We start from the raw sequence: 12,469 nt of genomic DNA, 5'->3' as shown, positions 1-12,469 counted from the left end.
TCTCTTAACACGTCTTTTTCCTTTTTGATTGTTCTTCCATTTCTTCCATTCTTCACCTTGCTCACTTTTTTGTGGGGTAAGTGGTGGTTCAGAAATACGGTACAACTTTCATTTTGATGCTAATTCCCCCCAAAAAGTGATGAATCTTTTCTTTTTTACTATTGTCCACCTTTCTTTCTCTCCTTGGGGACAGAATGAGCAGGGATTTGCTCTTGAATTTAGCTTTGAAAAGCCAGACAGACACACAGAGAGAGGGAAAGAGAAGGGAGGTGAGAAGATTCACAGAAAAAAATTAAGACGGGTCAGGGAAGACTTATAGGATACAGAGAAGAGAGGGGGAAGGTTGAAGGCAAGAGCAAAAATGAAGGCTGGTGTTTCTTAAAATGCAGCATATGAGTGCTGAAGAAGTAGTCTTAGAAAATGGATGGACTCTTTTTTTAGTTTTTTTTTTAAGGTTCTCCACCGACAAGGTAAAGTTTAGACGTTGAGTTGTCCTCCATTCCTTTTGGAAAGATTATGGTTTGACATAAGTCTTTGAAACTGTGGATGTAGAAAGTAGAGTTCTCACAACTCTGAGATAAAAAAAATAGTTTAACTTTTTCTATCTTCTCTCCCACTCAATCATCATCTTAAATGATGGATTTAGGTCTAGGGCAGAGGTATTTACAGTGTCTCAAAGTAAATATTTGAATGATTTCAAGAATAGAAAAAATGTATATTTGCACCTGCATTACTGATATTTGATGCTGATGGACACTGCATTTTTAAGGGATATGAGTGTAATTTGAAATCTAAAAGGACATTTTTTGGTGAGTTCACAAAGTCTCACATTAATGAACTGTGGATTTTTTTTTTATTCTAAGTTCATCGTTCTATAAAAGTCCCATAACTTTAACTAAAGAGCAGACCTTTAAACATCTACGCATATGATTAAACCTGTCAAAATAAAACAAGCTTTTTACTAAGAAGGAATGACTCATGCTCAGGGACTTAGCCTTGAAAGAAGGTTGATTTACTGCTTTATAAACAATTTCTTTGTTAATTTGACTTTACGTGTTGGATTGTTACCCTACAAAAATATAGTTAATTATACTTTTGAATTTACTCAAATAGATTTTTGTAATAAACCTCAATTGTCTCAAAGAGGCCAAGATTCCATACACTCTAACAAGGTTCCCAGAGACTGAGGTGGTGATAAAGCCCCACGGCATGACACATCCTCCATCATACTTAAAGGTGGGTGTGAGGTGCTTTCCCAGTTTTCATTTTTTGTTACATGCTACACTCACACTGAGTCTTTGTTGCTAAAAAGATCATTTGACCAAAGCACATCTTTCAGGTAGTCCAAAAAATTTTTGCAAACTCTACATATTTAGATTTCTGACTCCAGGAAAAGAAATGCTTTGGCAAGGCCTTCCACGCAAACAGCATCAAGTATATGATTTTTAATAGTTATTATGGAAAAGTCAGATTGAGGCCACTTCCACAAAAGAAACCAATCTGTATCATGTGTCATGATCTCAGCACCGATGTTGGTCTGATTCCTGACAAGACACGCCTGCTCAGCTTCACTCCATGCTCATTACTACTTATGTGATCCACCTGCACCTATCAGTATATAACCAGCCTTCTGACTTCACTGCCAGATTATTTCAAGCCATTGGTGAGATCTATTCCAGCATTCTGATTCCTGACTTCCTGCCTGTTTGACTGACCTGATCTAACCCTGTTTCTGAGCCCGCCTGATCCCTGTCTGTTCCCTAACCTGGAACTTTTTCACGGCCTTGTCCTGGATTTCCCTCTGGCGCTTCATTGGACTCCTGATCACCTGGCTCTCACCCTGGACTTCGCCCCTGACGATGGATTCTGGCCTGTCCTTCTGTTCTTCCTGCCCACTATCGTCTTTACGGTTATGACGGATCATCGTAACTCAGCTTAGTCATTCTCTGGGACTTCTTGACCAGTGACAGCAGCATCAGCACTACTGTCAACTTGCTCAAACCTAACCTCATGGTTTTTCCAGCGCACTAAGAGAAGGTTGGTGACCATTACGTTTGCCATTGATGCACATCTTAAAGATAACTTGGTCTCTAATCTTCTGTCTCAGTTTCCAGAGGATCCTGCCCTAGTCGCTGACAACACCTGCAGCAGTTTCGTTTCCGTAAACTGTTTTAAACTTTCATACTAGTTGTCTGGTTTTGATTCTGGGTCCATCTGTTCTGATCATTACATCATGTTGATTTTATACACAGGAAAACAGAAGCCATGGATTATTTAATGAATTTCTCAACAATATTGCGATATACTCTCAGAAGTACAGTACAATATACAGATGCTATTTACATTAATTTTAAAGCATTCAGGGCTCTTACATGTTTGCAACTGGATATTTTTGGTTAAAATTAGCCTACTGCCAAAAAATTGATAGTGTTTAAGTAACGTATAGCATCCTCAGCTTTGTCAGAAGGATTTCTCTCATCAAGAACTGTAGCACAAATATTAAACAGCAATGTTCAATGCTATAGAATATTAATTTTGTACTTAAAATGCACATCTTCTTCCCCATTAAACCCCAAATTGTTCCACAGGTTGGGACAGAGGTAAAAATCTTTTGTACTGTAAATGTGTGTTTGGTTCTTACCTGCCCAATATCTTGCTGACGCATCCATGGCTGACCCGCAGCTGCCTTGAGATGTCACAGGGTCGAACCCCTTGATGGGCAAGCTCTACTATTCGTTGTCGTACCACATCTGGAAGGGGTCTGCCATTTACAAACACGCCTCCGAGCTGGTTCACCCCACCATGTCCTGAAAAAGAGCCAACAAGAGTATGAGAGGGATAACTGTAAGATGAGGCTGAGTGACATGGATAGAGGAAAGCCTGGGATTGTTTCCATCCGTTGGAATATTTAGGGGCTGAAATGTTGAATCACAAAAATTTTGCATAAGGATTTCAAATGGAAATGACAACAAGTGGATTGAATATAAATCATTTTTGGGGGGTTTATAGACGTTGCTATTTAACCCGAATTTAAGCAAGAACATCTCTAATCAGAATAGCTTAAATGAAATTCATTAACACTTAACTAAAACAGTTAGAAATTCAACTGATATTTGAAAGGCTCTTCCTCTACTCAATTAATTTCATTTTAAGTACTTGTATGAAAATCTCAATAATCTGGTTTGTCCTCCCATATGACTGAAAATTTAGAGTGGTAATAAACCTTTAACAACAAATATTTCTTTTTTCTTGACATCCACAGCTAAGGTGTGCTCTTCATTAACAACAGCTGCCTATATCAACATCTTTAGATCATTTCTAGTTGAATTCTTAAGGTACATATTTCACCAAATTAAAGCAGTTTCTGTGACTACTTAATTATTGTTTAACAAAACGTTTACACAACACTTTGCTTTATAAAAGATTTTAGGAGATATTTCTTTGGAAATTTTTAAGTGTGATTTACTCAGAAGAATGGTTAAAACAAGTAACAAATGAAAGACATGGGTATAAATACGCTACATGGATGGATGGATGGATGGATGGATGGATGGATGGATGGATGGATGGATGGATGGATGGATGGATGGATGGATGGATGGATGGATGGATGGATGGATATTTTATGTCTTAACTACCTTAGTGATGGCACTAATGTCAAAGTCAGACCAGCCAAGAAGTTTTAAAATGTAAACATGGGAGGAGTCACTGCAAATGTCTGTTATATCTTAGTTAAGGTGATTGGGTAAAACCTTTAAATTTCAACTTATTGGGAAATATTTGAACTGTACAACTATTCCAGTAATATTTAATATATTAATTTGTTTTGGGATCTTTGTCACATGGAAGACCAGACAGTTTTATGGAAGACAGAGTAAGGGTGGTTGTTAATTATCAATATGTGCTTTTAAGATGCTGTTAAGTAAAATTCTCTGAATTAAAAATATATAAATGAATGTCATTCTGTCATTTATAAGCGGTTAATTGTGCAGATGTTTTGTAGTTATATCATTCTGTATGAATTGAAAGAAATGGAATCTTTTCTCTCAATTTCGTACTGGGAAATTATTTTTGTGTATTTTAATCATCCATCCATCCATCCATCCATCCATCCGTCCGTCCGTCCGTCCGTCCGTCCGTCCGTCCGTCCGTCCGTCCATCCAGCTTTCCGTCCATCCATCTTATTCTGCTCATCCATCGGGGTCATAATGGGGTTGGTGCCTATCAACAGCAGTTTATAGGCCAAAGGTGGGGTACACCTTGGACAGGTCACCAGTCTGTTGCAGCTCTTTTAATCATTTAAAAAAGCATTAGTTATATTATTAATTTATTATAATTTTCAAAGTTATTTTTAAAATTCTAATTCACGTAATCGTATCAAGTGTCTGATCCTAGGTGTCTTTAAAGTCTCCCTAACTTCCAGCAATAAATATCAAATAACATAAAAATGTGAAAGAATTAGGCCTAGTCCAGTTTGGCTTCTCATTAACTAAAAACACGCTGTGATATCATCTTAGCTTGTCAGAATCATAGTTTGTGTTTATTATTTTGTTTCTTTTATTTTCTTTGTAAATGATCTTAATAAATCAGCAATTACTTTTACTTTAGAAGCTTTTAATGGTTTGGAGTAGTCTGACATCAGCACCTTCCTTAAATCCAACCACATCAGCCTAAGTTTGTTCCAGGGACACAAACTTCATTAATTCTGGATAGCAATGCCACAGGTGTTGGCCTCCAAACTGGAGTCATTCTTTTTTTATTCATTTGAACTGCAACATGTTTCTAATTTACCCTGCTCAGCAGAAGGATACCAGTTGGACGGCTCTAAAAATGCATTTTTTACGATTTTCACCAAGGGGCAGCCTAAGCAAAGATGGCAATTAGGTGCAGGGATTTTAATTAATTATTGACCAAGGCCTCTGCTTGGCCCCACAGTAAAAGATTCTGCTAATATTCCCCTCAAGGGAGGCAAGGATGAAAGTAAAGCAGGAAATAGATAAAAACAAAAAAAAGGGCAAGACTGGAATACACTAGAGTAGAACAAAAGACAAGCTGGAGCTTAATGTAATTAAAAAACCTCAAGGAAGCAGGATTTTTTTTGTTTTTTTTAGCTAGAGCCATTGACTAAAAAAACCTCCTGTGGCTATTGGAGAAATTTCCATCTTTGACAAAACAACTTTGTCAATGAGTTTCAAATCATACTTTGACATTTGTCCTGTTATGACGTATCAAATGTGATTTCTTTTTTTGTAAGAGTTTAAAGAATCAATCGCAGATTAAGCTCTAAAGTACAAATAATCCATGAATCCATTTCCGATTTTCACATTGAACACCAGAAGACTCCTCAAATCAAACAAATTCAATACTTTATGATCTGAAATGTTAACTTTCATTTTCTGATCCTGGAAGAAACTCTCTGCCTCAAACTGCAGCCAATAAGTTTCTATATATTTTTTTTCACTATATGTATACATGAATAACACCAAAGGCAAAGTGTAAATCAACTTTCTCTGCCATTTAATCCACTGGCTTTTGTATTACCATAGTGATTACGTCTTTAGGGGAAACACACACCCACACCCTGCCTACACACAGACATTAATCCTAGCTGTGGGGGTAATAGATTTTAAACACATAACATCAGCAGGGGTACCGCCTGAAACAGCAGGCCGTTCAGAAAACCTGTACCCCTACTTTCGTCTTCTCCTCATCGGCACAAGGAAAAAAAACAAAATAAAAAACACATAACCTCTCCAGCTCTAATATGAATAAGCCAATAAAGGATATAGAAGTCTACAAACGCCTGTAATAAGGATGGTCTGGCTCGAACCATACTGCTGCACTGTTTTCAGATATAAGAGGGCTCATTATGCAGGCACCAGCACAATTTGAAAAGCAATCACCTTTTACAAAAGGCAGCAAATGTGTCAAGAGAAATGAGAAGCATCTGTTTATGCTATGTTTTTGTGAACCAAGGCTAGGAGATAAAATGCTATAATCTACAAAAAGTATGATCTTTAAAGAAAAAATAAGCCTGTATGCTAAAAGAAGCAGTTTCTTTCATAGAATCTGCTTCATCAAAAATACTACGGTAAGTCTGCTGCAGAAAGAAATGACATTCAATAGGAATTAAAAACTGCTAAATCTTCTAGTCATAGTGTCTACATGGTTTAATGTCCTTTTTTGACATTAGAGAAAGAACTGGGGGGGATTGCTGCCCTACCTAATGCAATGCCGAATTAAAGCGGCAACAATTTTCCACCCTTTCGGGGAAAGCCAAAATACTTCTGTTGAAAAGTTGTTAATCATGGAAGCAGACAGATAGTAATGGGGCTGAAACTAAGGCATCATAAACCAGCATTCTTATACCTCTTATGCAGGTATTTTACCTATATTACCTATATGTATTTTACCAATATTACCTATGTATACACTGTTTAGTTGTGTTGGATTTGTTAAATGTGTCACTACCGAGCATGAGTGTCCTGAAAACACCTAGAAGTTCAATCTGGACTGATAAAGGAACTCTTTTTTTTTAACACTACATCTATAAAGCAACTAGAAGAGCAGAGAGCCTGATTACCAAGTTTATATTGGATAATTATGCTTTTGGTAATCAATGCAGAGCACATCTAGGGTGAATAAAAAGTAAATTTGCAATACAAATTTTGAAGATAATCCCTCTCTTTTTAGAAGCAGAAAAAATAATGGTTACTTTTCTGTTTTAAATACACGACATTGGATAGTTTCAGGTAATTTCACTTTGATAGATGATTAAAACTGGTATTGTTGCTTTTAATTTATGATATGATACCAATTCTCTACTATCCCATGTCTAAAACAGCTGTGAAAGCAGGTAACAACTATTCTTAAATCAATGGAAATAGAACTCTGAGGCTGCAAGAATGATCCTGATCTTGTCATGTTTTGTAGTGAATGTTAAAAAATATGATGTCATATGGAGGACGGATGGAAACTGCTCCTTATTATGATATATAGAGAATAAACGTCACATTTAGTCAGCATTTCTGTACACCAAAGACCCGAAGATGAATTATATTTTATTTTATTTTAACTAATTCTTTAGGTATCCTTGTAAATAATTCCTTGCAATATATTCTGTTGGTGTTTCTTTGACAAATTTGAGTTAAATTACACATCATCTGCCAGAAAAAGTTTTCCCTAACTAAAGAGATTAATTCTAAGCAGACTACACCTTTTAACCACAGGATTTTCAGACTTCTGTTTGTATAAGTATTATAAGTGTTCTAAAAAATCATGATCATCATCATACATAAATGTCATACGAGTGTTTTTACACCATATTGTAAAATCAGGTTTCCCCATACATCCAAAAATGCTCCAAGTTTTGTCCTCCACACCAAAATGTTCACCAAAGCCTTTTCTGCTCTTTATCAATATTGACAGGTGCATTTAACTCAGTGGCAGTTTTTATTATAGATAACATGGCTCACCGAACTGGAGCACCATTCAGTCTGAGGGCAGTTTGAGAATAAAAAAAGAGTCAGCTCTAAGTTGCCTATCAAATTAGTTTTGCATTGCTTGTTCTGTCATTTGAAAGCCCGTTCCCTCTTTTATTCTACATGTCAGACAGTAATTGTAGACATGTGTGTGGCTGTAAGCTTTACAGCTCAACATCAAAAATATTTTTATAAAGCATAAGAGCTAGACTGGAGGCCATTAATACAATAAACACAGCTAATGTTATTTAATAGGTCATCATTAGGAAGGAATGAAAACATGATGCAACAAAGCTCCCCATCCGATGCCCTGACCCCTGAACCAACAGGCACCTCTGAACAAACTGTTTTTTTATTATAAAAGAGCAATCCACTTATGTACTGTGACTGATTTCTGGCAGTTTAAAGGAGATCTTCACCAAATCTCTGCAAGCCCCATTCAGTATATAGAGAGAGCATGCTGTAAAGAGTCTGCTGACCTACATGACCAAATCTTTTTATACTCTCCAACACTCAGCGTGAATGCTTTATGGCTGTATAAGGACATTATTCCTTTTCCCTCCAGCCCTCATTATTATTTCCTGAAACCTCTCAGCGAATAAAAGCAGATTTTCTGCAGGTCGTTTATAGAAGCCTGCTGTGCTAAGTCCTCCTCACCACAGGTATCTGCACTGAAGTCTCCCCCCCCACCCCCCCGCCCTTTACCCAACCATTCTCCTTCGTTCTCAGATAAGAGTAAATGAAATGGTTCCTTTCACCCCTTCTATCTGGGCCATGGTATGAAAAATATGCCTTGCTTTGTGAGGAGATGGAGAGGAATGACTTGTGACCCACAAAAAAACTCCAGATAACTATTTATTCACTTATCTGTGTATTTTCTGCAGGTATTAGGCGTTTAGACTCTCACATATTTTAGGGGGTTAAGGTATTGGGGATTATGTGTTTAAAATATATTTTCTAAAACCATAAATACTGATAGGGGCAAACGCAAAGGCGTATGCATCCTATAAAGGCATTTGTTTTATCAGAAGATTTATGATTGGAGCCGGCCTAAGGAATAAGTAAACAAATAAGCTGCTTAGGGCTCCCAGGCCAGCAGGGGGCCCACAAGGACACTTGACTTTTCACTTGAAATACAAATTTTCAGCTGTACATTTCGAAGGCTCATCAAAAGCATTTTGTCAGAGTAAGCAAGGTAAAGGAGTTTTCAACATTTGGAGGAAAAGCTCCAGAGCTGCATGTGGCTCTTTGGACCAATTACCAAATGGCTCTTAAAAGTGGCTAAAAAAGATATGTAGAACCAACTAATGTATTATAATAAAAATTACCAGACTTAGAAGCTTTAGTGGTTTTTATGAAGAATATTTGAACATAATTTTTACTATAGAATGACATTGAAAGAACCAGAAATATGTTTTTAGAGCTGTTTTTCTTTTAATTAGCCTAGATATCATTTGTTTTAGTGTCACATCATAACATATAGAAGGAAAATCCATGCTATATCTTTATGAATCATTTTATGTTTTTCCTGATTTCAAAAGCTAAGAATAAAAAAATAAACAGTTTGTTGTTTGAAATGGCCACAGGGCAGATATTCAACTAAATGATGGGTTGCGTTTAATTGAAAGTCACATAAAATTTTGCGGCTTTATGTGACTTTTCTTAGCCAGACTCAGGGCAAAATGGCTCTTTCAATATGAAAGGTTGCAGACCCCTACACAAAATGTATTTAGGAGAACCCGAATAGAGCGAGACTAACACAAATGGCACTGTTTTATTTTCTCTTTTGTACTTTCCAATTATGCAAAGTGAAATGAAAAGCACTAATATGACTGAAGTTGTACTGACTGACTCGATTTGTACTGTAAGATATATTGTTTGTGCTTTCAAATTGACAAAATAATTAAGGACTCACACAAAAATGACAGATCAGAAATGATGTTCAGTATATCATTTGAAAGTCGTGTAAACTATGCTCTGTGACATCCTGATTTAGTTTCATGGCAAGATATCATACTTTTGCTGTCAAGATGACATTAAAAATGGATATTATTTGTGGCTTTGGTTGTCTCTAATCAAAATCTGCTTGGGTTCTCCTAAAAGTTTAGGCCATTCTCATAAAAAACTCCTAGAAGTTTGGATATTTATTTATTTAAGTGTCAAGCAAAGGTACCTTGCACAGCTATCACGGTAGCTGTTATGGAAGTCCCAAATCTCATTGTATCTGTCGCAGAATATAATGACAATAAAGGCTTTTTGACTTTTGACTTTTGACTTTGACACACAGGGGTTATAAGACAGCACACACAGAAGTTCTGAATTTTTAAATCTGCTGAACACATTTTTAGTAGCTTTGTCTTGCTCTGTGTCTCTGCTCAGGAAATATAACAAATGTGTGAAATTATAGGGCATTTCTGAGGTGCCTTGGAGTTATTTTGGGTGAGTTTTCCTCCCAGGTCAAACAAATGCATTACTTGCTTGCAGGAATTCAATCAACAGTGGCCAGTTCAGTGAGTGTTGTTGCAAATTAGACACCGAAATGTTGCCAAATTAGGGGTTTGGGCTTTTAGGAGTCTTTCTCTCCCAGCCGTCTCTGGAGAGACGAATGTGTTGGCAGAGGAAGCAGCTTCATTTTCATCCCTCCCAATCAGAGAGGGACAGAGCCAGCCAGGGGGACCCAGGGGGTCATTATGCTTCCCTGTTGTATTTTATTTATTTACCCTTTTATGGGAGTTGACTTATAGAACCCCAGCACCTCCTTAAATGTTTGATTGATTCATTGTTTCCGAAAGATGAGAAGAAAAAAAAATTACTGAGATAAAGTAGAATATATTGGAGCTCCCCCATCCAGAAAATAAGCTCCATTAGAGCCCTCTGTCTCTCTCTTGTCTCTATATTCCTCAGTGTCCCTCTCTCATCTCTCATCTGCCTCGTCACGGCCTGACGCCTCAAAATACAGCCACAGAGAAATGACAAACAAAACACCAGCGGTTCTCACTTTTTCCTCTATATATTTTTTAACCTGGAAGAAAAAAAAAAAGAAAAGGGCCGGATCTGAAAATTACTTTTGACTGAAAGCAGCTTGGTGTAGTTGCACCCAAGAATACAAATGAAGCAAATCTCCTTAAGCAAACAGTAGCTGGACAGATGTGGGAGATGTTTTTTTGTTTTTGTTTTTTTAGAGTAGCTTGTGATTGTTATTCGGCATTTACTTGTTTTTCTGATTTCAGAAAATAATTATGTCTCACACTACAGCGTTATAGTAAACAGAAGGTGCAGGGCATCTGCAGAAAGTTTAGTAGGACAGAGGCCAATAAAAATCTTTCACATTGGTATGCCAGAAATTTATTCAAAATTTTTGCTGTTAATTACTTAACAATTATTAAATTAAAAAATAAGCTTATACCTTTTTTGACAGCAGGTGGCCATTACCCCCTTAGACCCCACACAAGTTAAAGCAGCGAGGCGAGAAAAACAATTAGGCCTTATTAGCTCAAAACAGCCAAATTCAAGCATGATTACAACTATTTTCTACAGGTTTTAAAGTTTCACTCGGATTGGTTAAAATATATGTTTTTATTTGTGCAAATTCAATTTCTGCATCTGCTCACAATGTAAAGGCCACAGCCTTGTGTGCTTAATATTCAGCATACCTCTATTACCATTACAATGCATGACTGTGAAATTTGGCTCATTATCATTAAAATTTCCTGGATTCTTTTTTTTTTTTTTTTTTTTTACATAAATGTTAGTTGTTGCAGATAGTTCTCCTTTGTAATCAAGAACTTATTCAGTTGATTTAGGTACAAACATAAAACCCCAGAATATTTCTTAAATTCTTAAATTTCCAACAGCCAACTTTCTTAGAAAAAAATAGGAAGAGGTTTGGGTGTTGTAGGTAAACTTTGATTTGGCGCACAGGCACAAGCAAGGTTCAGCTTACTCCCTGCTGAGCTGAACTTTGGGCCTTTTTACGCACCAGCAGCAGCAGCAGCGCACAGAGGGGAGAGATGTGCACATCCAGAGTCGCGCAACAACATTTCCACGCGTCACACTCGATTCCCCACGACCTCTTCCCCTTCCCACATTTGACAATTTCTAAGGTGTAATCGTTTTAAAGCGTCTCCGCGCACTGACATATATAACTTTAGCTCCGCTGGTTCACCGCCATCCCTGTGGATCATTGGCTTCTGGTGAAACGGCGCGGAAGAGGAAACATGATTCGTTCTACCTCTCAGGCATGTGTAGGTTTTTTTTCCTCCTTCTTCTTCCTTTCTCCCTTTTTAATCCAGAAGGGTAACATGGAGTGGGTAGTTATCAGTTACACTCTATAGATGTATGAAACTAACCAGCAGCAGAAAAGAAACGGAGGAATAACCCAACAGAAAATGATAAAGGAAGCGCTCATAGATGTTTTAAGTAAAAAAAAAAGAGAAAACCAAAGAAATTCGATTTTACAATGCTAAAAAATTAATTGAACTAACTAAAATATAGAAAATAAACAAAATGTGCATTTATTCATAATTTTAATAAAATGTAACTACTGCTAAAACTTCTCGCCACAAAAATCTAACAGTAGTAATTAATTAAAATGTGTAAATTGAAATCTCCCATGCTTCACAAACATGCCCCTAACTTCGGTTACAAACATGCATATGCCTAAAAACCATCTTTCTCTTTCTTATATGCTAAAAAAGAAATAAGTTGCTTACAGTGTAATTAGATTTTCTAAGTTTGAATTGCTTAATACCTAAGTTATAGATAGTTGGATAAAATAATTAGATTAGGACAAATAATGGAATCCTATTTAGTTAGATGTTGATGATTTCAATATAACATACATGATAATTATCTTTAAATCTTCTAGAAGGAGGTGGTGTATAGGCCTAAAACTTTTACTTGAAGCTATATGCTTTGGCACTTGTTTTATGAAGAAGATCCTGGGCTTGCCAGCAACTTCAACTTTAGCATTAGATCTGTTTCTAAAC

The 12,469-nt window shown here is 36.7% G+C and overlaps 1 protein-coding gene across 4 annotated transcripts in view; it reads right to left on the bottom strand.

Moving 5' to 3' along the window:
- pax5 (paired box 5) overlaps window positions 1-12,469 on the bottom strand; it is a 61,683-nt gene that overhangs the window by 40,574 nt on the left and 8,640 nt on the right. For all 4 annotated transcript variants that reach the window (XM_038301660.1, XM_038301662.1, XM_038301663.1 and 1 more), the window contains exon 2: window positions 2,642-2,807. In XM_038301660.1, the coding sequence (XP_038157588.1) occupies window positions 2,642-2,807 (166 nt within the window). The remainder of the gene's footprint in view (window positions 1-2,641; window positions 2,808-12,469) is intronic.

The sequence above is a fragment of the Cyprinodon tularosa genome, unplaced genomic scaffold, assembly GCF_016077235.1.
Source record: "Cyprinodon tularosa strain WSP-4 unplaced genomic scaffold, ASM1607723v1 ctg470, whole genome shotgun sequence".
Taxonomy (NCBI): Eukaryota; Metazoa; Chordata; class Actinopteri; order Cyprinodontiformes; family Cyprinodontidae; genus Cyprinodon; species Cyprinodon tularosa.
This window is presented reverse-complemented; position numbering and strand designations above follow the sequence as displayed.